Raw genomic sequence first — 26507 nt, 5'->3', positions numbered from 1 at the left:
ACGGTAACAACTGTTTTTCTACTGTACTGTTGCAAGCCTCAATTTTATTTGTACATGTAATACTGCTGCAGGTTTGTGCAGCAGGAAACATTATGTAAATACTATATGATACAATTTCATATTCATATAAATCTACTTGATTCCTTATCTACCTGCCATGCCAGCAACTGATCTGGATCAAGTTCTGTGGCTTTTTTATATGCAGTCTTTGCCTGGTCAGGCTGTTCCAACTCTGCTGCAGCAACTCCAATGAAAACCCAGGCATTGTAGTTATTCTTGTCTTGTTTCAACACAGCCTGCACAGTAAAAACACAAATGTAAGAAATAACAGTTCAGCATAGATTGACATTGTTCCTTCTAGAAATGGGATTGCTATTTTCAAGTACTACTCAACTTGCTATCTAAAATCTGTGACTAGCTTTTTCCCTTTTGGGTTTAGATTTTAATCCAGACCAGGAAAATAGTATAAAATGTATGATTTCAGTCTCTCAGTGATTTTAGAAATATAGGTGACAAGTATAATCACAATACATTTCAAAGGCTATATGGGGTCACATTGCAATTTACTGATCTTATTTCTACTGTAAGGGTGGCTGGCGTAGGAAATGAAAACCATTCAAACTTACAGCAGACAGTATTTGTTTTCAGGCTAAAAGGTAAGGCAAGTCAGGCAACCTTTTCTTTGCACTCTGCTTTCCTGCAATTACTCAAATGGTCTACGGTCAATACAGGGTGTCCAAACACATGTAAATGTCAGTGTCATAAATGATCAAAACAATACACCAAAAAAAAGATACGAGGGAAATTTTCATCTCATTTCAGTGAAGCACTTTAGAATAGAAAAATAAATGGCCACCACAATTAGCCTAACATTATTTCATAGTCCCTCTTCCAAAAGATATACAGTGACTTTACGTGACGTTCATATACACGCATCATGTTAAATGTGTCGAGTATTGCATACAGTGCTACATTTTTAAAAATAAAATAAGTTATTACACCTCCTCCAACTCAAATTCAGTAAATCCAAACAAAGCTTATATGTTCCTCCAAACATGTAAATGTTTCTGGCCCCAAAACGCTTGTCCCTCCCAAGTAATGATCATAGTAGTTTGAGGAGTGTTAGGCTTTGATGCAACTGTTTTAGCCCAGCTACAGAAATACAGCTTGGTGTCATTTATGCACATGTCTGAAAACCAAAAAGACCTAAAACCTGACCCAAATGAATCTGTAGATACACAGAGTTCAGTCCCTTTGTAAAAATGACTGCATTTAATTTGGACGTATCCGAATAGACCTGGAAATATGCTGAGCCAAAAAAAAAATCTGTTCTGGTCAGGCCCGTTCTAATTCCATTCCGCTCTATTTGGGTTAAATGAAGTCCTTTATCACGTGGCCCAAACATACCTACTGTAGACCTAAGTGTATCCTGGTAAATGCAAGTCTTTTGGTGATTGATTTGTGTCATATTTTTCTCTGCTGCATTTATTTAAACACACATGGTCAGATTTTTTTTTTGAGTGCAGTCATCACAGGAGGTAACAACCGCTGTCAATTAAATAATTCACCAAGCATTGTGACAAAGAACCCCAAACTGTTGGCAGAACGCGACAGGTGCCAGAAATTTGAACAGACATTATGATCTTGATTTTAGCCCTAATTGTCAAGTTAAACCAAGTGATTAAAAGTGGGCAAGTTCATTTAATGCTAAGTAATCAAAAAACAGAAATATTCTTCATCTGAAAAGCAGCTGATGCCAATGTTTTTGGACAAAAGATATCTGCTGTACTGGACAATTCAGAGCCCAGAATGCAAAGTGGACCGATAATTCATACATTAAATTTGTGCAGGTAGTTAATATGGCAATTATTAGATTAGATTCCCTACAGTGTGGAAACAGGCCTTTTTGACCCAACAAGTCCACACCGACCCTCTGAAGAGTAACCCACCCAGACCCATTCCCCCTAACTAATGCACCTAACTCTACAGGCAATTTAGCATGACCAATTCACCTAACCTGCACATCTTTGGACGGTAGGAGGAAATCGGAACACCCCGAGAAAACCCACGCAGACACAGGGAGAATGTGGGCGGCACGATGGCACAGTGGTTAGCACTGCTGCCTCACAGTGCCAGAGACCCGGGTTCAATTCCTGCCTCAGGCGACTGACTGTGTGGAGTTTGCACGTTCTCCCCGTGTCTGCGTGGGTTTCCTCCGGGTGCTCCGGTTTCCTCCCACAGTCCAAAGATGTGCAGGTCAGGTGAATTGGCCATGCTAAATTGCCCGTAGTGTTAGGTAAGGGGTAAATGTAGGGGTATGGGTGGGTTGCGCTTCGGTGGGTCGGTGTGGACTTGGGCCAAAGGGCCTGTTTCCACACTGTAATGTAATGTAATCTAATCTAATGTGCAAAGTCCCACTGAAATATATTCACATAAAGCTGCAGATATTCTAAAAAATGAAATATAGATATATTAAACAAAAAGACATATTCAAAATATCTTAATGCAGAATATAAAGTTTACCAAAATTATCCTTTTATAGATATTCTATTCCAGAGAAATATCACTCCTACCTCAGTTTTTGAATCATCTTTCTAGAATCTTTCCAGTTTCTTTCCCTTGAACTGCTAGACATTTTTGTTTACAATTCCGTTCTAATTATGCTGATGTGAACCCTTCAGTGTTCTGATAGCTAGAACACTCTCAGTTCTAACAACCTGAAGACTGCTATACAAACATCCTATCTCAGAAGCTCCACAGATTAGAAACCATTTTTGCAGCAATGTCTGGTTTCTTTGCACTGGTCACCCTGCAGATCGGCCTCAGGACCTACAGCTCTGGAACATCCAGATTGTCACGGGCTACTTTCATGTAAGGAGGTACAGGAGGTCACTTCTGTGATCATGTGTTTCTGGGGCCCCAGTCAGCTCGCTCTGCTCAGATATTTCATCATTCCCCATAATTTTCTTCACCCACATGCACCTACTATGTCACAATTGAGGAAGGAAAATTGCAGATGTCTAGAGAGTGACCAGAGGAGCAGGACTAGCTGAGCTGCTCTTGCAGAGAACATATGGACAAGACAGACTGAACAGCCTCATTTCTAAAACTGACTACACATTAGCTCTAGTATATTTCTTATTTGTTTGTTTGTATAGCCAGCATAAAATCTACTTTATTCTGCAATAATCATTGAGTTGGACCAAACTGAAACAAGATGCATCAAGCTGGCAGAGTTTATTAACAGCATGCACTTTTCTCTAACCAAGTGGCTTCCAGAAGTGGAATACATGCAGCGATATGATGATCAACATGCACACGGCAAGGGAATGTGAGTGGGTGTGAGATCAACTGTCAGAGAGGTGCATAGCAAGGCAACACAGGCAAGTATTGAGATCAACTGTCTGACACTACGCTTACCAATTTAAGTATTTATGCAATTTTTAATACCAAAATGTTAAAACATAAACATAAATATTAAACTAGAAGTTAACCTTACCATACAAAAAACATTGTTTTACTGTACCTTGCAATGTTTCAATGCCTCTTTAAATTCCTTATTTCTTATAGCTTCCCTTGCATTTTTCAAGGTGGCCTTAACTTCTTTATTGGACATTTTCCTTTAAAATAGGAGACAAGAATTATAAAATCTTTGATATATTGTGCTATAAAAGGAACTACAGTTCAATTTTGCAGGTAAATTTCATGATATAGTTATTTGGGCTCAGTCAGCAAGTAAATGGGGTAGAGCTTATAATGTGGGGCATTACATCAACCATGGCAAATTGAAATGTCAAATTGAAAAGTACTCAATTCAACATATCAATGCAATACTTAAAAGGGAACTGACTGTTTTCATGTCTCAGCGTATCAAAACAATGAAAGAAGTAGCTGTTTTCTTGATATATGTAAGTTGACAAGGCAGTGTTCAAAGAATAGAAGCAGCTAGGAAATAATGCCAATTACAAAATCACGAACTCTAAATTAGAAACAGCACTGATATAAAACCATATCCTATCCCCCAATTTGAAACAGACAAACCTAAATGTTTACATATTTTGGAATTTAGGCTGTAAGCAAAACTAAAAGGTGCCTCCTTAAAATAAATTGATATACATTCCTAAACAAATGGATATTTATTTTACAATGACAAATACATTTCCAATTACAAACTACATAAATTAAAAGTAATGTCATCTATGTAAATCAACTCCCAATTCTTAGAACCATAGAATGGTACAAAACAACAGATTATCATATAACCCTTCAAACTTGTGCGGGTTCTCTGCAAGAGAAATGCCTCTCATTCAATTGTCCTTTCCCTCCAAAGGATTTTCCCTTCAGAAGCTTATCCAAGTTCCTTTGAAAACAAGATTAAATCTTCCTCCACAACCCTTAAGGCAGCACAATTCAAATTATAACCACTTTGCACAAAAAAGGCTGCCTTTATTTACCTAGGAAAAAATGAGGATTGCAGATGCAGTCCACCCCCCCCCCCCCCCCCCCCCCCGCCTCCAAGTGAAGCGAAGCCGTTGTCTCCTGCTTTCTATTTATATCACCACAAACCCCAGGAACCCCATCCAGGAGAAAGATATAAATAGAATGCAGGAGACAACAGCTTCGCTTCACTTGGAGGTCGCCACTGATGATGTTACCTAGCCAGGTAGATTAGATTAGATTACTTACAGTGTGGAAACAGGCCCTTCGGCCCAACAAGTCCACACCGCCCCGCCGAAGCGCAACCTACCCATATCCCTACATTTACCCCTTACCTAACGCTACGGGCAATTTAGCATGGCCAATTCACCTGACCTGCACATCTTTGGACTGTGGGAGGAAACCGGAGCACCCGGAGGAAACCCACGCAGACACGGGGAGAACGTGCAAACTCCACACAGTCAGTCACCCGAGGCGGGAATTGACCCCGGGTCTCTGGCGCTGTGAGGCAGCAGTGCTAACCACTGTGCCACCGTGCCGCCCACAATGAAACATCTGGATATCAAACCTACAGCTCAGCGAGCAAACCTACACCCTAAACCTCAACCTGAGCTACAAACCTTAACAAACCTTGTGGAAACTGTTCCACATATCGGAACAGTCCATCTTCTGCAACTACACTGGCACCACACACCACCTTTTCCTCCGCTACATCGATGACTGTATCGGCGCTACCTCGTGCTCCCACGAGGAGGTCGAACAGTTCATCCATTTTACTAACACCTTCCACCCCAACCTCAAATTTACCTGGACCGTCTCAGACTCCTCCCTCCCTTCCCAGATCTCTCCATTTCTATCTTGGACGACCGATTCAACACGGACATTTACTATAAACCGACCGACTCCCACAGCTACCTAGATTACACCCTGCCCCCTGTAAAAACACCATCCCATATTCCCAATTCCTTCCCCTCCACCACATCTGCTCCCAGGAGGACCAATTCCAATACCAAACAACCCAGATGGCCTCCTTCCTCAAAGACCGCAATTTCCCCCTAGACGTGGTCGACAATGCTCTCCACCGCATCTCCTCCACTTCCCACTCCTCTGCCCTTGAACCCCGTCCCTCCAATCGCCACCAGGACAGAACCCCACTGATCCTCACCTACCACCCCACCAACCTCCAGATACATCGTATCATCCTTCGTCATTTCTGCCACCTCCAAACAGACTCCACCACCAAGGATATATTTCCCTCCCCTCCCCTATCAGCATTCCGGAAAGACCACTCCCTCCGCGAATCCCTCATCGGGTCCACACCCCCCACCAACCCAACCTCCACTCCCGGCACTTTCTCCTGCAACCGCAAGAAATGCAAAACTTGCGCCCACACCTCCCCCCTCACTTGCCTCCAAGGGATCCTTCCATATCCGTCACAAATTCACCTGCACCTCCACACACATCATTTACTGCATCCGCTGCACCCAATGTGGCATCCTCTACGTTGAGGAGACTGGCCGGGTTCTACTAGCAGAACGTTTTGGAGAACACCTCTGGGACACCTGCACCAACCAACCCAACCGCCCCATGGCAGAACACTTTAACTCCCTCTCCCAATCCGCCAAGGACATGCAGGTCCTTGGCCTCCTCCATCGCCAGACCATGGCAACACGACGCCTGGAGGAAGAGCGCCTCATCTTCCGCCTAGGAACCCTCCAACCACAAGGGATGAATGCAGATTTCTCCAACTTCCTCATTTCCTCTCCCCCCACCTTATCTCAGTCCCAACCCTCGGACTCAGCACTGCCTTCTTGACCTGCAATCTTCTTTCCGACCTCTCCGCCCCCACCTCCTCTCCGACCTATCACCCTCACCTTAATCTCCTTCCACCTATCGCATTCCCAACACCCCTCCCCCACCTCCCTCCTCCCTACCTTTTATCTTATCCTGCTTGGCACACCTTCCTCATTCCTGAAGAAGGGCTTATGCCCGAAACGTCAATTCTCCTTCTCCTTTGATGCTGCCTGACCTGCTGTGCTTTTGCAGCAACACATTTTTCAGCTGCCTTTATTTATCACCTGAAATCTGAGTAGTCTAGCTCTTAGGGTACACTAGTTACGGTATGAACAATCTGCGATGCAATTGCGATTTGATTTTCAATTAAATCTTCGTGATTCTGCCTCGAACAAACAAGAAACAAAAGTATGCCACTCAGCCCCTCTAGCTTGTTCTGCCAATTCATAAGATCATAGCTTACCGAAATCAGAAACAGTTATATTCAGAAACAAACCTGGCTGCAAGACTCATTCAGCTACTTAAGCAAACTCAAATCGAACAATGTTTAAATCAAAAAATGGAAAAAAGAAACTGCATAAAAATAGCCCAAACATTTCAGCAAGACTACTTTGGAGAAAGGAAGAGTTTGGCTAACTAACCTCAGATTTTGTTGAAACATCCCAAATTTACACTGTATAAAATATTATGAAATGTGGTTCAACTTCTAAGGCCTTTAAAGTTCCATGACAGATTCACTTACAAACAATGTTAATGGGTACTGGAAAATAAATTCGACTTCAGTTCCATTTTTTAAAATCACTCGTACAGAAAAAAAGTGTATTTTTTGTAAGTATATACTTTCCTCATAAAATACAAAAAGGATATTCTAAAATGCTTCAAACTGGACAGTATGGAAAATAAAATACATTTCTCTGTTCAGGAAGTTGCAGTCTTTGATGCCTCAATCAAACTTACATACAAGTGACATTTCCTTTATATATACACAATGCAAGCCCATTGTGATTCTATGTTACCTGCACCTTGGTGTACAATGGCTGAAAAGCCATAGACAGTGCCCCACTGAACCTTTGCAGCAGTTACCACCAGCTTTCCTGCATCCAAGTGGCAGCATCGCCATCTTTATGGATCAATTAAAGTACATATCATACTACACATATTCTACCAAGAACTTATTTCACTAAATCATATAATCAAGCAGGAAGCATTATATGGAGAGTGAGTTTATGACAGCTTTTTGATAGAGCTACTCAATTAATCCCAACATGAATGCATACCCTTGCATTTCAAGGAGCTCTTCTGATGCACTGATAGCCTGGGCCAAAAGGCCTGGGCTCAAGTCTCCAAAGGTGGGTGTATTAAAATCTTGAACTGAGTGATTATAAAAATACAAAAAACATAAATTGCTGGTGAAGCTCAGCCAGTCTGGCAGCATCTGTCAGAAGAAAACAGAGTTAACACTTTCTTGAGTCTGGTGAAATAGCATTATCTGGGTTTGAAATGTTAACACTGCTTTCTTCACTGATGCTGCCAGATTGCTGAGTTTCAACAACAATTCAGGTTTTAGATTTCCAGCATCCATAGTTCTTTGCTTTATTAGAAAATACCTAGCCCTGCAATTTCTCTCCTCCCACCAGTACTGATTCCGTTCCCCTTTGAAAATTAGCACTGCATTTGTTTGCATCACCCTTTCATATAATGCATACATGGTCGTCATAACTCAGTGCAGACACAAATATCTTCATTCCTACCCATCACTCTACCAATTAGTTTCAGTTTGTGCCCTCTGATTACTAATCTTCCAAACAGTGGAAAATGTTTTTCCTATTACTCCATCAACACCATCATAAAATGGAACACCTCTATTATTTTTAATCAACTTTCTTTAGTTGAGAAGAACAATCCCAACTCCTCCAAAAGCTGAAATAATAAACGGCCACGACTCCAAACTGTTACTGGCCCCACTCACTGGAAGCTGGACTTCTCCAACAACCAATGTAATTGTTGACTGTTAACGGAAATCTGTTCCTAAAGGTAAACCACAGTTAAAACTGAGACACTTACCGATCAGCTGTATCAAAGAGCTTCTCTTTCTGGGTCCAGCAACTTCAAGAACAAGCCAATCCCAGCATCCACTGCGGCACCTGCCCTCTCGGAAAGGAGTCAAATTCAACTCCATCCAGTCAAAAACCTTTTAATATAAAAATAGACGACGTTAGCATCCCGTTAATCGTAAAACCAATCTGACTGTTTTCCGTAGTTTTGATTTTTTTTGGAAGCTGAAGTTGTGGCAGAACGGTCACGTGGCCAGGCCCGCTGCGTGCCGCAGGGAAGGCTGGGAGTTGTAGTTTGAAGCGGGACGGGAGCTGTGCTCTGCCTTGCGCGGACCTGGGGTGACAATGGAACGTTCTCTCGATTTAAACCGTTCTGTTGTAACCACCGCGATTGGGATCTTGATTGTGTTCGCGTTTCACGGAGCGGACAGCAGCCGGAGTGACTCCGGGATCGGCACACGGGAGCAGCAAGTGGCAGCTAACATAGTGTTGGTCACTTGTGACTCTTTGGTAAGGGGAAATTTTGAGCGGAAACGGGGGTAAATGTTGAGAGGATAGCGAATTAATACTTGTGACCTGTTGCCACTGTAGATTCAATGAAGGGCGTAGACTTGATGTTTGTTTATTAACTTATTTCCTTTGAATAGTCTTAGTGTTCATGAATGTTAACACTTTGCACATTCGATTAGAATTCCTATAGTACAGAAAGAAGCTATTCGGCCATCGAGTCTGTACTACCCTCTGAAGAGCATCCCACCCGAATACCCATTATCCCGCATTTACCATAGTAAATCCCCCTAACCTACACAAACCTGGACATTGGGGCGATTTAGCATAGCCCATCTACCTAACCTGCACATCTTCCGTTTGTGGAAGGAAACGGAGCACCCGGAGGAAACCGATGCAGACATCAGAGAGAACATGCAAACTCCACACAGACACAGTGAATACAGGATTGTATATTTTTATGATGAGGGGCAGAGCAAGAGAGATGTGCTTTACCCTGAACCCATCAGTGACTTATTCATTTTTTTAAATTATAACTTAAATCTTTGGGGCCAGGTGTTATTTTATTTAGCCCAGAGACTATGGAGAAGAAGAATAAGCTACATAATGAGGAAACAAAAACTGTGAAAGGTACCGACAGTCAACAAACAGCTGACTAATTACATCCCTCAATTTTGAAAGAGATGAGTTAATGGGTAGCTGAATCAATCTCGCCCATTTTAACACTTGCCTAAAAGCCAAAATTGCTTCCTAGTATTTTCTTTGATTTCTGAGCAGGTTATTCAGAGAAAATGACACTATCATTTCCTGTATTGAAGTGCAATTAAAGTTGGGTTCATAGAAGGAAAATGCTGCCTAATCAACTTCCTTGACAAAGTGACCACTTGAGTGGACTCTATCAGGATGTAAGTGTTGCTGGCAATGTTTAAACATTTGCAGCAATCTTCATTGAGAAGTGGATGATCCATCTTGACTTGACCTGAGGTACCCAGCATCAGCGATAACAGTCGCCAACCAATTTGATTACTTCCATGCAATATCAAGAAATAGGTGAAGACATTGGATATTGCAAAGACTAGGGTCCTTGATGCCATTGCAGCATCAATACCAAAGTTGGGTCTGATTACTTCAGCCCTGGGATATTAGTGTAAGAATTCCTCAAAATACTGTACTCGGTTCAAAACATCTTCACCTACTTTGTCCACGAACCCCCAGTATTAAAAGTGGTTCTGCTTGATGATTGGATGCTACGTTGCTACTCCATAGAAATGGAACAGTTCTTCCCAAATGTAGCTCGACCTGACAACATTCAGAAATGGGCTCAGTGGAAAATGCCATTTATGCCACAAGTACCAAGTAATGATCATCTGTAATAACAGAAAATCTAACTGTCTAGACATGCAAATTCATTAAAATCAGATTCTTTACAATTAAATTGTTTGCCTGATTGAGGTGATGAATAGGGTTCAATCATTACACAACTTCTATGCAAGTGTATGTTGGCAACAGTTAGTACCTTTCTTTCTTAATCTGCCTGTTCAGAGTTCTTATTACACATCTCTGGAGCAGGTGAGACTGAAACTCAGGTCTCCTGGCTCAACAGTAGGAATATTACCACTGTACACAAGAGCTCCTTAAAATCCAACCAGGTGCATCTAAACATGGATAGGGTACGAACATGCAGTATGTACTTTTTTTATATCCCTAAGTTTGTACCTTTTTTTGTTAATTTTTTTAAAACCTATTTTCCTCATTCACCTCTTCAGAAATGTTATTACACACCTCTGGAGCAAGTAGGACTTGAACCTGAGCCTTCCAGGCCAGGGTTAGCGACACTACCACTGCAACAAGAGCGCTGTTGTACCTTTTATTGAGGCCAAAAGTGCACACGATCTTCCAGGTGCAGTTCAACCAACTTCCTAAACAATTGAAGAAAGACTTCACTACTCCTGTCCTGAAATCCTCTTGCAATAAAAGCTAACATTTTGTCAGCCTTGCTAATAGCTCGCTGCAGCTACATATTAACTTTCAGTTTCTTGTCAACAAGGACACCTAATTCTTCATTTTCCTACCTGTTACCATTGAAGAAGTGCTCTGCATATCTGTTTCTCCTACCAAAGTGGATAATCTTACATTTTGACATATTTATATTCCATGTTTTTGGCTATTCACTAAACTTGAAGCCTTTTTACATCTTCATCAAACACATTCCCCTTGCACAAACATAAATTGCTGGAAAAGCTCAGCACATGTGGCAGCATCTGTAGAGAGAAATCAGAGTTAATGTTTCCTCAGAACTTCCTTCTTAAATAGTGGGGTGTCATTTGCTACTTTCCAACCAATAGAAATCATCCAGAATCTATAGGATTGTGGAAGACATTCATTGTCTCTAAAGCCACCTCTTTCAACACTTTGAGATGTAGACTATCAGGTCCTGGGCATTGGTAAACTTTCAACCATAATTTTCCTACCATCATCTACTTGCTAATACTGATTTCCTTCAACTCCTGATTCTACCATCACTATTTGATGGCTCATAACTAATTCCAAGCAATGTCAGCTATCCCTTGCTGTTTCTTAATTCCACTTGCTGTGAACAATGTTAATCTTTCCATTTTGAGTTATGCCTTAAGTTCCCAACTCCTGACAAACTAGTTTAGATTACTTACAGTGTGGAAACAGGCCCTTCGGCCCAACAAGTCCACACTGAGATCTATTCCCCTACGTTTACCCCTGCACCTAAGACTACGGGCAATTTAGCATGGCTAATTCACCTAACCTGCACGTTTTTGGACTGTGGGAGGAAACCGGAGCACCCAGAGGAAATCCAAGCAGACACGGGGAGAATGTGCAAACTTCACACAGTCAGTCGCCTGAGGCGGGAATTGAACCTGGGTCTCTGGCGCTGTGAGGCAGCAGTGCTAACCACTGTGCCTCCCACTCCAACAGCACTATCAAATCTCTCTGTTAAGGATATCAGTTCCACTTTGGTTAAGTATAACCTGTCCAACGTGTACAGGTTCTGATGCTCAGAAATGATCTCAGAATCATGAGGCTTATCTGGAGCTTTGAAAGTTGGAATTGCTCTAAATTAGAATCTTGGAGTCTTCTGGGTTAGAAAGGAAGCATTTTAGAATTGTTCTTTGTTGCAGTATGTATGAATGGAATGGAAAAACATTTATCCACAACTCTAATTCATGTTAAATTGCAAGATACAGGAACACACCATCAAACTAGTAGAACATGGAAAATTTTGAGTTGTATGTTAAATGAAACCCCAGCTAATATCCCAACAGGATATTAAGGACCTGTCGTATCATTTGAAGAACATGTAGTGCATTTCATGTCCTGACCAACATTCGTCACACTGCCGTCATTGTCAAAGTTAAATTAACTGACTGTTTATTTGATAATCATGTGAAAAATAAAACACGTGCCTTAAAATTGGGTGTTATTGCAATATTTAATCCTCAAATCTGAAAATATTGTGAATACCATTCAAAATTTTCTTGTAAGAGAGCTAGAAATTTTATTAAAATTCTACTAATCTGATGAATTTATCTTTTCTCTTCTAGGATGGAAGATTGACATTCAGCCCACAGAACCAGACAATTAAACTTCCCAACATAAACTTCATGAAGGACAGTGGTGCTGTTTTTCTCAATGCCTACAGCAACTCTCCAATCTGCTGTCCTTCTCGAGCAGGTATATTTCTTAAAAGTAAAACCTTTACAAGAATTTCCTATCTCTTCTGAACCTATTGCAGCATTGTACATCTAGACCGGAATCTTGCAGTCTTGCCTAAGCTTTAGAATAGTGGGCTGTTGGGGAAATGAATTGGGGGAAGCAAAAAGCCAGTTTCCCAGCAGTGAGTTAAAATCTGGAATTAAGCTCTCAGAACTTTTCCTGCAGGTCAGCTTTCATAACGTTGATAGTCAGAAGTCTCCAATTCATTCATTAGCGTGGTTTGAATATTCAGTGAGACCCCATAATGTTTAGGGTGTAATCTGTTTCGGCAAAAATGTGTGTTCATAAACCCGCTAATGTATATGAGAGGTGTAACTGGTAGGGTAGACGTTTTCTTTTCTAAGCTCTGGAAAGTACAAATTTCTTCAACTTGGCTTCTTCACAACTAAACCATTCCTTGGCACAAAGTTTTACAATGTAAGGGTTGAAGCCTTGAAGTGATCGACCAGTCTGTCCAAGTTAGACACCCACCCTGGCCGATGTCCGCAAACATGACCAAGGCAAGCCAGTGGGGTTCAACTCAAAAGGTTCAGATAAAGGTGAATAAGTGGAAAGGAACAGTGGAAATAAAAAGGGCATGGCAGTACTGCAAGAATTCCTGAGGAGAGACATGAGAAGGACATATGGGACAGGGAAGGATAGGAACTTCATATTTAAGGTCAGGAAGACATTGTGATTAGGTTTGCTGGGAATGGAGAAACAGCTGGTGAATTGAATAAGGAATGGTGTAAAACTGCATATGGGAAAAGATCTAAGTGCGATCGTGTAGAGAGCACAACTTGGTCGGTGTCTTCTGCCCTTCTTTTCCTACTGCTTCAGTTGGTGCCACCTCAGCAGCCACAGTTGATCTTGCTTGTTCTCTTTGATTAGATGAGATTCCCTATAGTATGGAAACAGGCCTTTTGGCCCAACAACCCTCTGAAGAGTAACCCACCCAGACCCGTTCCTCTACCCTCTATTTACTCCTGACTAATGCACCTAACACTATGAGCAATTTAGCATGACCAATTCATCTGACCTGCACATCTTTGGGTTTTTGGGAGGAAACCTACGCAGAGATGGGGAGAATATGCAAACTCCACACACACGGTTGCTCAAGGCGGGAATCCAAGGCGCTGTGAAGCAGCAGAGCTAACCACTGAGCACCGTACTGGCCAGATTCTAATTCTAATTCTTGTGAAGAAATATCATTGAGCTGAAGATGCCTGAGCTGCTGAGTATTGTAGCTACTTTTTATGTTTTAAGTAAGAATCTTCACAAATAAGTGAGAGGCAGTATCACTGTGGTACAAATACTGTAACTTTGATAATTACGATGAAGAGCTAGATGATGATCGCATGTGAAGCATTTAATGGATATACCTGCTCCCACACTCTTGTGTAACAATTGTCTGTAAGGACAGCCTTACAGTTTACGGTGGAAGTAGGTTGTTTCAGTAGGATTGGTGCAACTTCTTCCTTTCACTGCCGCTCGTTGAAATAAATTATATGCAGCTGTTCCACATTTCATGATCTCAATAGGATGTCTCTATTGATGTTATGTTCATCAAAAGTATCTGGTCATAAATTTATCTGTACCTATGCTATTGACTTTGTTTGGGATGGACTGAGGCTAAATTCTCAGACGGTCTTTTCAGGATTTTCACTGTAAAGCCAGACTTGGCATATTTATGTATCAGTCTTATGTATTTTCCAAAGTTGTGGTGTGATATGCTAGAGCCTTCATGGATTTTCAACCCATTTATTGATGTCAAGAAAAATAAAAGGTAAAGATGGCCTGACACAATATTCAAGTTTGGTGGTGCATGGTCAATATTTCCAGTGATGTTTGTGTAAACCTGCCAATACTAGAAATAGTACAAAACAATTGACTACTTGTTTCAAAAGTGATGATGTATGAGGCAGGAAGTTTCTGTTGCAATAATTTCTGTGACCATGAATAACTTTATTTTAAGGTATTTTATCCGTAGGGAATTTTTTAACTTCATTCAAAAATAATTTTGGTCACGTGTATTTTATACCATTGGTTTATTTATCAGTTGTCATTTTTTGAAGTCAGCAATTTTCTTAAATAATTTACAAATGTCTTAATTTTGTGTGCCAGCTCTAAATTACAACATTTCCCTTGTTGCAGCTTTTGTGGCCTTATATTCATCTAAATTTTGTTCTGACCTGTCCTTGTTAAGCTGGTGTATCTTGGATGATTATTTTTTTTTAGGAGCTTGCTTGTTAAAACACTGGCACCCATAGATAAGGAAGAAATATGGGTATGCTCAGGAGAAGTTATTAAAGGTTCCTTAACAAGTAACCAGTCAGGGAGTATGAAAAAGGTGAGGAGCTTAACTTCAGACACTGAGTTAAGGGGACAGCTATGAGACGGGTATGATCAACGCGGGACTGAGGGTGTTGGACATTTTGGTCAGCATGGACTAGCTTGGGCCAATGGGATTGACTTCATGCTTGGGACTCTATGACTCTAACTGCACACAGTATATGAAACAAAGTAGAGGAGCTTGTTGTGCAGATTGAAATTGGACGTATTATGTTGTGCATATCACAGAGACATGGCTGCAAGGGAATCAGGCTGGGAATCAAACATCCAAGGAAAGGTGACCTATTGAAAGAACACGCAGATGGGCAGAGAGATGGGGTTAGTAAGAAATGAAATTAAATCAATATCAAGAAGTGATTACAGAGTCAGAAGGCATAGGAGCTGAGTGGATAAAGTTGAGGTACTGCAAAAGAGAAAAGACCCTGATGGGAGTTATGTACAGGCCTCCAGCAGTAATCAGGATATGGGGCAGAAAATAAATGAGATAGATAGAAAGGGCATGTAAAAAACGCACAATTACAATAATCGCTGGAGACTTCAATATGCAGATAGACTCGGAAAATCAGTTTGGTAGTTGTTCTCAAAAAAAGAAATTTGTGAAATATCTACAAATTTTGTTTTTTTTTTGAAGCAGTTTGTAGTAGAATCCCAAGGAGAAGAGTCAGTTTTGAATTTGGTGATCGTAACATGGTAGACTTGGTTAGAGAGCTTATGATGAAGGAACTCCTGGGTGCAGTGACAACAATATGATAGAATTTACCCTGCAGTTTCAGAGGAAGAAGCTGGAGTCAGCTCTAACGGTATTATAATTGAGTAAAGACATGAGGGAGGAGCTGGCCAGAATTGATTGGAATGGGACCTCAGTCGGGAAGACAGTTGAGTTTCTGGGGTTAATTCAGGAAGCCCAACAGAAATCCTTCTCAAGGAAGAAGAAACATACTAAGGGAATGGCCTATCAGGGAAGTCAGGAAAAACATAAAGGCAAAAGAAAAAGCACACACTGTGATGAAGATTAGTGGGAAGCCTTTCAAAACTAGCAGAGCAGAACTAAAAAAACAATAATGGAGGGGGAATCAAAGATATAGAGTAAGCTAGCTAGTAATATGAAATAACATAAAATAGTACAGCACAGGAACAAGCCCTTCAGCCCTTCAGTGTCTGTGCCGACAATTGTGCCATTCTAAACTGCATGTGGTCCATTTTTATCTGTTCCCTGCCTGTTCATGTGTCTCTTTAACATTCACTAACATACCTGTTCTACCACCAAACCCTGCAGCACCTTTCCAGGCACCTAACACCCTACGTGTGAAAAAGCTTTCCTCACATCTCCCTTAAACATTTCCCCCTTACGTTGAACCAATGCTCCCTAGTATTTAAAATTTCCACCCTCGAAAAAAGATTTTGACTATCCACTCTGTCCATTACCTCTCATAATTTTTGGTATACTTCTATCAGGTCACCCGATCTCCCTAGTCTCTGACACCTTAGTAAAAGCAATCCAAGTTTGTTCAACCTCTCCTTATGGCTAAAATACTCCAATTCAGGCAACGTCCTGGTAAACCTCTTTTACACTCCCTCTAACATCTCCATATCCTTCCTATAGTGTGGCAACTACAATTGCATGCTACTCTAAATGTAGCCTAACTTGAAGTTTTATATTGACTTGTCAACTTTTATGCTCAATGTCTCAACCAATGAAGGCAAGCATGCTGAATGCCTTCTTTATTTACACCTTATTTGCTTGTGTTGTCACATTCAGGGAGCAATGGACCTGGACCCAAGATCCCTCTGCATATCAATGCTCCTACGTGTCTTGTCATTTATTGTATACTTTCCTCTTGCATTTGACCTCCCAAAATGCATCACCTCACTTGTCCTCATTAAACCCCATCTGCCATTTCGCTACCCAACCTCCCCCTGCTCTATAGTCTGATGTATCCTTCTCACTATCCGCAACTCCTCCAATTTTCATGTCATTTGCAAACTTACTAATCAGACCACTTGCATTTTCATCTAGGCCATTTATATAAACTAAAAACAAAGGTTTCAGCACTGATCCTTGCAGAACACCACTGGTCTGATTAGAAAAACACCCTTTCACATCTACCATCTATCTCATGTGACTAAGACAATTTTGGATCCAATTTGCCAACTTACCATGAATCCCATGTGACTTAGTCACCTGTTACCATCTCAGACCTTTTCAAATGTTTTAGTAAAGTTCATGTAGACAACATCCACTGCCATACCCTGACCAATCAGCTTCTTCACTTCCTCAAAAAATAATAACAGTTTTGTGAGACAAACTTTGCCTGCATAAAGCCATACTGCCTATCCCTAATATACCATTTTTTCCGCAAATGCGAGTAAATACTGTCCCTAAGATTCTTCTCCAATGTTTTTCCTACCACTGAACTAAGGCTCACCAGCCTATAATCTCCTAGATTATCTCTGTTGCCCTTTTTAATTAAAGGAACAACATTGGCTATTCTTCTGGAACTTTGCCTGTGGCTCAAGAAAACAAGGCCCCAGCAATCTCCTCCCTTGTCTCCTTCAGTATCCTGGGATAGATTCCAACTTACCAACCTTAATGTTTTTCAAGATACCAAATGCCACTACCTCCTTAATATTGACATGCCCCAGAATATCAACATACCCCTCTTTAATCTTACCTTCATCGTTATCCTTGTCCTTGGAGAATACCAATGCAAAGTACTCATTAAGGATTCATCCACTTTCTCTGGCTCCACATGTATATTAACTTCTTTGTCGCTGAGTGGGTCCACCCTTTCCCCGTTTACCCTCTTGCTCCTAATATATGGATAAACCCTATGTGTCTCTTTCTAGCCCACCTAATTCTTGTTCAAGTTCTTTTCTGTTTCCTTTATCTTTCTCAAGGGTCTTTTTTAATTTCAATTTCCTTAACCTTACATTTGACTAAAGAAGATTGGAAGTTTTTTTTAAGACATACATAAGATAAAAGGGAGGTAAAAGTGGACATTGAACTAGTGGCAAATGAGGCTGGAGAAGTAGTAATGGGAACAAAGAAATGGCAGAGGAATCGAATAGGTGCTTTGCATCAGTCTTCACAATAGAAAATACTAATAGCAGACCAGGAGAGAATAAAGGAGCAGAGATGAGTATAGGGGAAGGTGCTGGGGAAGCTGAAAGGTCTGAAGATGGATAAATCACCCCGAGTGGATAGACTACACCCAGGATCCGGAATGAGATAGCTGAGGATATCGTTGAAATATTAGTGGTTATCTTTCAGGAATCACTGGAGTTAGGGAGGTCCCAGAGGAATGCAAGATGGAAATGTAACACTCCTGTTTAAGAAGGGAGGGAAGCTGACGGGAAATTATAGGCTGGTTAGCCTGAGCTCACCTTGGTAAGACTTTAGAGACCATAACCAAGAATGCGATTGTGGAGTAATTGGAAGTGCATGGTAAAATAGTCAAGAAGAGGTCATGCCTGACAAACCTGTTAGAATTCTTTTGAGGAGGTAATGAGCTAGTTAGACAAAGGTGAACCAGTGATATATTTAAATTTCCTGAAGATCTTTGACAAGGTGCCACAGAGGAGACTGGTAAATAAGAGCCTATGGTGTTAGGAACAAGGGCTGAAGAAGGGCTCATGCCCGAAACGTTGATTCTCCTGCTCCTTGGATACTGCCTGACCTGCTGGGCTTTTCCAGCAACACATTTTCAGCATTTATCTCGAGAGAACTAGAATACAAGAGTGGGATGATATCCTGCTGAGGCTGTGTTGTGACAGTATTTGGAATATAGTGAGTCGATTTGGGCCCTGTATCTAAGAAAGGATGTGCTGGCCTTGGAGGGGAGAAGGTTCACAAAAATCATCCTGGGTTGAAGGGCTTGTCATATGAGGAGTAAGGATAAGGGGGAAATCTCATTGAAATGGACAGAATACTGAGAGGCATAGAAAGATTTGATGTGGAGAAGATGTTTCCACTAAACGAGACATTAGGACCTGAAGGCACAGCCTCCAAATGAATGGACGACCCTTTAGAACTGAGATGAGAAGGGATTTTTTCACAGTGGTGAATCTGTGGAACGTATTGATGAAGATTGGCTGTGGAAGTGAACTCATTGAGTCTCTTTAAGACAGAGGTAGAAAAGTTCTTGATTAATAAGGGGACCAAGTATTATGGGGAGAAGGCAGGAGAATGGGGTGAGAAATGTACTGGGAGAAAGAAAGGACTGCAGATGCTGGAGATCAGAGTTGAAAATTGTGGTGCTGGAAAAGCACAGCAGGCCAGGCAGCATCCGAGGAGCAGGAGAGTCGACGTTTCGGGCATAGACCCTTCATTAGGAATGAGGCTTATGCTCGATACGTCGACTTGCCTGCTCCTTGGATGCTGCCTGACCTGCTGTACTTTTCCAGCACCAAACCTGTCAACAGAGAAACATATTGGCCATTGTCAAATGGCAGATCCAGCTTAATGTGATTACCACCTCTCTTGACACCTCCACTATTGCTAAAATATCAGACTGATTGTCCAATGTTGGAGAAGCATAAATTTCTCTCATCTCAATAATGGGAAATTATTTTGACTTGAAACATTGTCTTTAGTCATTGCATAAATGGTTACCTAGTCACTGAACCTGTCACTTTTCCTGCAACAGTCAATGCCTGGATTAGACGTTCATAACACAGACTGTGAGATGTAAAGCATTAGGGACAATAGAAAACAAGGATGGTAGTGATAAAAGCACTTTTTCTTTGAAAAAGGTGCTACTGTAGGTTAGTGAGGCACATCTATGGATCAAATGTAACACAATTGGTTTTGTGTTCAATGTCAGACAATTGCTATGTAATTGAAGCAGAGATAAAGTTTAGGAGATGTATAGCAAGGAAACAGACCCATCGGTCCAACATGTCCATGCCAACCAGATATCCTAATCTAATCTAGTCCCATTTGCCAGCACTTGGCCCATATCCCTCTAAACCCTTCCTATTCATAAAGGAAAGGCTGGTAGGTGTATGGAATGCTGGATGACTAGAGAAATTGAGGGTTTGGTTTAAAAAAAAGAAGGAAGCATATGTCAGGTATAGACAGGATAGATCGAGTGAATCCTTAGAAAAGTATAAAAGGCAGTAGGAGTATACTTAAGAGAGAAATCAGAGGGCAAAATGGTGACATAAGATAGCTTTGGCAAATAGGGTTAAGGATAATCAAAGGGTTTTTATAAATACATTAAGGACAAAAGGGTAACTAGGGAGAGAATAGAGCCCCTCAAAGATCAACAAGGCAGTCTATGTGTGGAACCGCTGGAGATGGGGGGGCGATACTAAATTAGTATTTTGCATCAGTGTTTACTGTGGAGAAGGACATAGAAGATATAGAATGTGGGGAGATAGATGGTGACATCTTGAAAAATGTCCATATTACAGAGGAGGAGGTGCTGGATGTCTTGAAACGCATAAAAGTTGGTAAATCTGTGAGAAGCTAGGCATGTGATTGCCAGCCCCTTGCTGAGATATTTGTATCATCAATAGTCACAGGTGAGGTGCTGGAAGACTGGAGGTTGGCTAACGTGGTGTCACTATTTAAGAAAGGAGGTAAGGAAAAGCCAGGGAACTATAGACCAGTGAGCCTGACGTCACTGGTGGGCATGTTGTTGGAGGGAATCCTGAAAGACAGGATTTACATATATTGGAAAGGCAAGGACTGATTAGGGATAGTCAGCATGGCTTTGTGTGTGGGAAATCATGTCTCACAAACTTGATTGAGTTTTTTTTAAAAAGTAACAGAGGATTGATGAGGGCAGAGCTGTGGATGTGATCTATAAGGACTTCAGTAAGGCGTTCAACAAGGTCCCCCATGTTTACTGGTTAGCAAGGTTAGATCTCATGGAATACAGGGATGTATGCCTGCCTCCTGTCTCAACCTCTTTGAAACAAACTCAAAAATGTTGGAGAAAATCAGCAAGTCTGATAGCTTCTGCACAGATAGAAATAGAGTTAATGTTTTGAGTCTCGTATGACTGTTCTTCAGAAATGACCCTTGCGAAGTCTAATTTCTGAAAAACATCTTTCTTTCATCAGGTTTGTAACCGATATTGTCTTGCATCATCTTCAACTTCAAACCTAAGTCTAAAACACCAGGCACCTGCATAGTATGAGTTACTATGAAAGATATTCTTCACTGGACACAGATTTTCTGAACTTAGACAAAAAGTGCATGAATTAATGTCCAAATCTGAGATCTACAACTTTTCTTTCCTCATTGTATGGTTGTGCATGTTTTGACAATTAAATCCCATGAGCATGAGTATTGAAGGGTGTGTTAGCTGCCTGAAGCCAAGGTTAAGGATATTTCCTTGGGATTAGGGCTGGAAAGGGACTTGGAGTGGGAGAAGAGAGATCCAGTCAATGCCATCCATATTGCATCTAATGGCATTGTTAGAACTGGAAAGTAGATTCCATTGAGAGATTTTGAACAGTTAGGAGTAAACTAAAGTGCAGATCCTCCATGGTAATAATCTCAGGATTACACGTGAGCCACTGGAAAATTAACATAAGGTAAATAATATCAAGCAGTTAAATGTGTAGCTTAAAGATTGCAGTGGGTTTCAACTCATGGGGCACTGTCATCAGTACTACAGAGGAGGGGAGCTGTACCAGTCAGACAGTTTTATTTGAACCATGCTAGGACCAGTATCCCGGCGAATCTAATAACTGGAGCTGTAGAGAGAGCTTTAAACTAATTGTACGGAGAGTTCAGGAATTGTGGGAGGATTTACAACATGGGGTAAACCCCTCTGCTAATTTAAACCAGCAACACAGAAAAGATTCATCATGTGCTGTAATCTGTTAAAATTCAATGGGCAAAGAACTAACCCAGAGGTCTCTATTTAAAGTAAAAGAAATAGCAACTTTATTCTTTAAGTCCAACAGAGGATATTAAAACCAACAACTATTTACAACTCCCTTCTCTTAAATCTATCTTTTACCTCCCACTCTATAATACTAGTCCGGTTAAAAAATCCCAATTAAGACTTATTAAAAAATATTATCACGTTTTAAAACCAGTCAGCTTTGATGACTCTCCTTTGTAGATTTTCCTCTGTAGATTCTCTCCAGGTTGGCCTCGATGCTGTGCTGTGCAAACTTCCTACTGACAAGTATGTTTCAGAGAGCTCTTCAGCTAGCAGTCTATAGTTGTTGTTCTTTGGCAGTTCTACCCCCAACTGTTCAAAATGTCCGGTTTTATACCCCAAAACATCAAATTGTTTCATTAGTTTTAATGTTATCAAAATAATAAATTCAAATTTGATTGGATTTTGGTATCTTGGGGCATAATTTAAACTGGCCAAATTTGAATTTGTTTTTGTTCATTGGCCAGCCAGCTGCTGCTATTTTTTTTCGACCAAGTTGTTACATTGTTACCTTGTTCAGGATGCTCGGTATTTTGTCAGTCCTTGCTAGCTTTTCACCTCTCTTAAAGGTACAGTACACCTCTACACCTTCATAACAGAGGCGTGGAGAGGAATGTAGGCTTGCAAAACAAAAGGATATGGCAGCATTGCAGGGCCAATATTTTGACAGCAATTTCCAGAATTACTCAGGAGGTGCAGTGTATACAAGCATCTTTTAAAAAAGCAAAAGCTATGGACAAAAGGAGTAAATTGGCCCAAGGGCAAAATTAATGGCTGTTTACATGGATGTGCATGGAACAAAATAAACAAATTAACTACACAAATACAGGTTAGTGGGTACAATTTTGTATCCACGTAGAGTTATGGTTTAAAGGAAATTGAAACTGGGAACTAAATGAGTATGTAATGCTCCAAAAGGACAACAGAAGGGAAGGGGTGTGGGGTGACTTTGTTATTATGAGATGGAATGAGTACATTGGCAAGAAATAGATTGGGTGATACAGAATCCACATGAGGGAGGTAAGAAATCATAAAGGGAAGAAGGCACTGGTGGAAATAGTTTATAGACTTCAGACTAGCTGTTAGATTTAGAATTAGATTTATTTAATATTGTCACTTGTTCCTAGGTACAGTGAAAAGAGGATAATGTCACCATGTTCTGACGTCATCTTGGATTACAAATAAATTACTGAATAAATTGTACAACTAGTAAAATACTGAATACATCAACATTAAATTGACATTACTAAAAGTGAAACAGCTTCAAAAGTTCATAGAGTCATACAGCCTATCAGCCCTACCAGTCGATGCCAACCATGTTCCTAAACTAAACTAGTCCCATTTGCCTGCACTTGACCCAAACCTTTCCTATTCATGTCCTTATCCAAATGTGTTTTAATGATTGTAACTGTACCTGCAACCAACACTTTTCTGGCAGTTTATTCTGCACATGAACCACTCTATTTAAAAAAAAGTTGCCCCCTCTTGTCCTTTTTAAATCTTCCTCCTCTCATCTTAAAAATATGCCCCTTCGTTTAGAACATTGCCACCCTAAGGAAAATACCCATGTCATTCACCTTATCTATGCCCCTCAGGATTTTATTAACTTCAATAGGTCACCCCTCAACCTCCTACGTTTCAGTGAAAAAAGTCTCAGCCCTTCCAGTCTAATTTTATATCTCAAATCCTTCATTCCCAGCAATATCCTGGTCAACCTTTTCTGAACTCTTTCCAGTTTAATAATATCCTTCTTGTAAACAGCGACTGGAACTTCCAGAAGAGCCCTCACCAAGGTCCTTCCCTCCCCACAGCCTTCATCCTCTCTGCTCCTCCAGTTGCCACCATCTGACATCACCCTAGGTCCTGGCAATGTGCTCCTTTTCTGCCACCGGCACCATCACTTCTGTGTCTGCTGCCTGCAAGCAGGTGACTGTCATGCTGCACGGGTCCCACACCATCTCTGACGCTGGACATCAACTGATAGGTCCTGACTCTGAGTTGACTGACAATGTCTTGGATCAACTTCCGATACTGCTTCCCATGAACAGAAAGAGGACATCAGGAAGATGCCACAGGGAAACCAAACCAAAAAAAAAAATTGCTGAGCTGGAAGGACAACAATGAAGCCATGTGGATGTGGCAAAAACTGTCGCATGAGCCATGAGTGGCTGAGCCCTGTGCTCAGGAGCTGAATGCTGTCAATCCTGCCAGATAGGAAAGCTGTTCTTTAAGATAAAGAATAAATCAGAAGATAACGAGGGCATGTAAAAAAAGAAAAAGGCAGCACCCTAATTTAAGATGACTTTGAAGTTCTTGCAGATTGGGAAGATCAAATTGGCAGAAGTGATCACAAGAAAGAATTCATAGTTTTTTGAGAGAGTTTCCCAGAATAATATGTTTTGGATCCTGCCAGGGATCAAGTTATGTTGCATTTGAGACAAGTTTAATACATGATCTCTGAAGAAAAGATCCCCTAGGAAATGGTGAGCATGGCATTGATATTCTAGCATTCGATTTGAGCGTGAGATACATGGGGTTGGAAAAACTTGTGATAAACCTAAAGGGTAATTACATGGAAAATGACCACAGAGGTGGCTGAAGTATACTAGGCAAGTATTTTAGCAGAAAAAATGATAGATGTTTTCAAAAAATGAAAAATCTATCCCACTGAGGAACAAGGATCCTATGAAAAAGATACTCGATTGTGGATAAGCAGGGAAGTTAAGGACAGTATCAGGTTGAAAGAAAAAACACACAATCTGGCAAAGACTAGTGGTAAATCAAAGAATTTGGAAAGTTTTAAAAATCAACAAAAGGTCACTCAAAATAAAACGAAAATAAACTGAAGGCAAACTATCAAGTAACACAAAAAATAAGTCAATAAGAACTGCTTTCAGTATATAAAAATGAAGAGGAAGGCAATAATGAACATAATCCCCTTAGAGCATGAAGGTGGAGAAATAACATTGGAGAACCAGGGAATGACATGAGGTGAACAAATACTTTGCATTGATAGAGGATATTAATTACATTCCGAATACACCAAATAAGTGGGAAGGCTAAAGGGTACCAGGAAGGAACTAAGTACAATAACTATCACGAGAGAAAAATGTACTCTGGTAACTAATGCGGCTAAAGGTCAATATGTCCCCATATTGTGTTGGATCGTCAGATATTACTGAAAGTAGCTGCAGAGATGGTGAATGCACTGGTAGTAATTGTCCAAGAATCCTTAGACTCTGGATCAGTCCCAGTAGTCTGGAAGACTGCCAATGCAGTGCCCCTATTCAAAAAGGAAGGTACCTAATTAACTGAACGTGTCTTTGGCCAAGTGTTAGATGCTATTAGAAAGGATATAAGCGAGCATTTAGAAACGAATATGAAAATTTAAGAGAATCAGTGTGGATTCATGAAGGGATAATTACACCTATTTTTTTTTTTACAGTTCTTTTGAGGAGATAACAAGTTGGGGAGATAAAGAGGAATCAGCTGATGTAATATAATAGGATTTCCAAAAGGCATTTGATTAGGTGCTGCACATCAGAATATTTAAGAGTCTGTGGTCTTGGAGTAATATATTTGCAAGGACAGAAGATTAGCTATCTAATAGAGTTGTGATACAGGGGTTATTTTAGGAAAGGCAAGCTGTGACTAAAATACCACAACTAGGCTCACATTCGTTGTCAAATATTAATGACATAGATGACATAAATGTACTATTGCCGAATTAGTGAATAACACATAAATGGAGGGGAAGGTAAGTAGAGCAGATGACATGAGGAGTTTTCAGTGGGATATAGACAGATTGATGATGGGCAAAAACTTGGCAGATAGAAATATAATGTGGGAAAATATGATGTTAGCAAATATGGAAGGCAAATGAAATGTTGTCTTTTTTTATTTCAAAGGGAATAAAGAAAAATGCTGGGGCTGTCTTGCAAAAGCTATACAAGTCACTGGTCAGACCAAAGCTGGAATACTGTGAACAGATTTGGGCCTTTTATCTAAGAAAATATATACTCTCATTGGCACAGTCCAGAGATGTTTCAGTTGGTTAATCTTTAGTATGGAAGGACTTTCTTATGAGGAGACACTGAGTAGGTTGGACCAGTACTCCTTGGAGTTTAGAAGGATACATGGTAACCTTTTTGAAACATTTAAGATTTTGAGGAAGCTTGATGCAGTAAATGCAGAGAGGTTGTTTCCCTTTCCGAGAGAGTCTAGGGCCAGAGTCCGTAATCTCCGAATAAGGAGTCATAGAGATACACAGCATGGAAACAAACCCTTCAGTCCAACTTGTCCGTACCGACCAGATATCAAATTAATCTAGTCCCATTTGCCAGCACTTGTCCCATAACCCCCCAAGCCCTTCCTTCCTATTCATGTACCCATCCAGATGCCTTTTAAATATTGTGATTGTATCAGCCTCCACCACTTCCTCTGGCAGTTCATTCCATACACACACCATCCTTTGCATGAAAACATTGCCTCTTAAGTCCATTTTAAATCTTTCCCCTCTCATCTTAAACCTGTGCCCTCTAGTTCTGGACTCTTCCAACCCAGTTTAAGACAGAGATGAGGATTTTTCTTTTGGAAGGTGGGGAGTCTGTAGAATTGTTAACCGCAGAGGGCTGTTGAGGCTGCATCATTAAGTCTGAGATAGGCAGGTTTCTAAGCATCAAGGGAATCAAGGTCAAGGAGTTAAGAAAGAAAAGTGGAATTGAGAATTATCAGA

At 40.8% G+C, this 26507-nt stretch overlaps 2 protein-coding genes across 5 annotated transcripts in view; one reads left to right on the top strand and one right to left on the bottom strand.

Annotated features, from left to right (window-relative positions):
* Positions 1–8420, bottom strand: part of skic3 (SKI3 subunit of superkiller complex) — a 120147-nt gene extending 111727 nt beyond the window's left edge. The window contains exons 1-3 of one of the 2 annotated variants that reach the window (XM_043709524.2): positions 8296–8420; positions 3527–3620; positions 153–296 (exon numbers count right to left, since the gene is read on the bottom strand). In XM_043709524.2, the coding sequence (XP_043565459.2) occupies positions 153–296; positions 3527–3616 (234 nt within the window). In that variant the 5' untranslated portion in view covers positions 3617–3620; positions 8296–8420. The remainder of the gene's footprint in view (positions 1–152; positions 297–3526; positions 3621–8295) is intronic. The other variant, XM_043709515.2, reaches the window with a different exon arrangement.
* Positions 8421–8597: 177 nt separating this feature from the next.
* arsk (arylsulfatase family, member K) overlaps positions 8598–26507 on the top strand; it is a 45031-nt gene continuing 27121 nt past the window's right edge. For all 3 annotated transcript variants that reach the window (XM_043709554.2, XM_043709547.2, XM_043709538.2), the window contains exons 1-2: positions 8598–8795; positions 12368–12497. In XM_043709554.2, the coding sequence (XP_043565489.2) occupies positions 8631–8795; positions 12368–12497 (295 nt within the window). In that variant the 5' untranslated portion in view covers positions 8598–8630. The remainder of the gene's footprint in view (positions 8796–12367; positions 12498–26507) is intronic.

Source organism: Chiloscyllium plagiosum, unplaced genomic scaffold (genome assembly GCF_037043375.1).
Source record: "Chiloscyllium plagiosum isolate Xiang-an unplaced genomic scaffold, Cpla_swu_hap1 HiC_scaffold_2, whole genome shotgun sequence".
NCBI classification, from domain to species: Eukaryota; Metazoa; Chordata; class Chondrichthyes; order Orectolobiformes; family Hemiscylliidae; genus Chiloscyllium; species Chiloscyllium plagiosum.
This window is presented reverse-complemented; position numbering and strand designations above follow the sequence as displayed.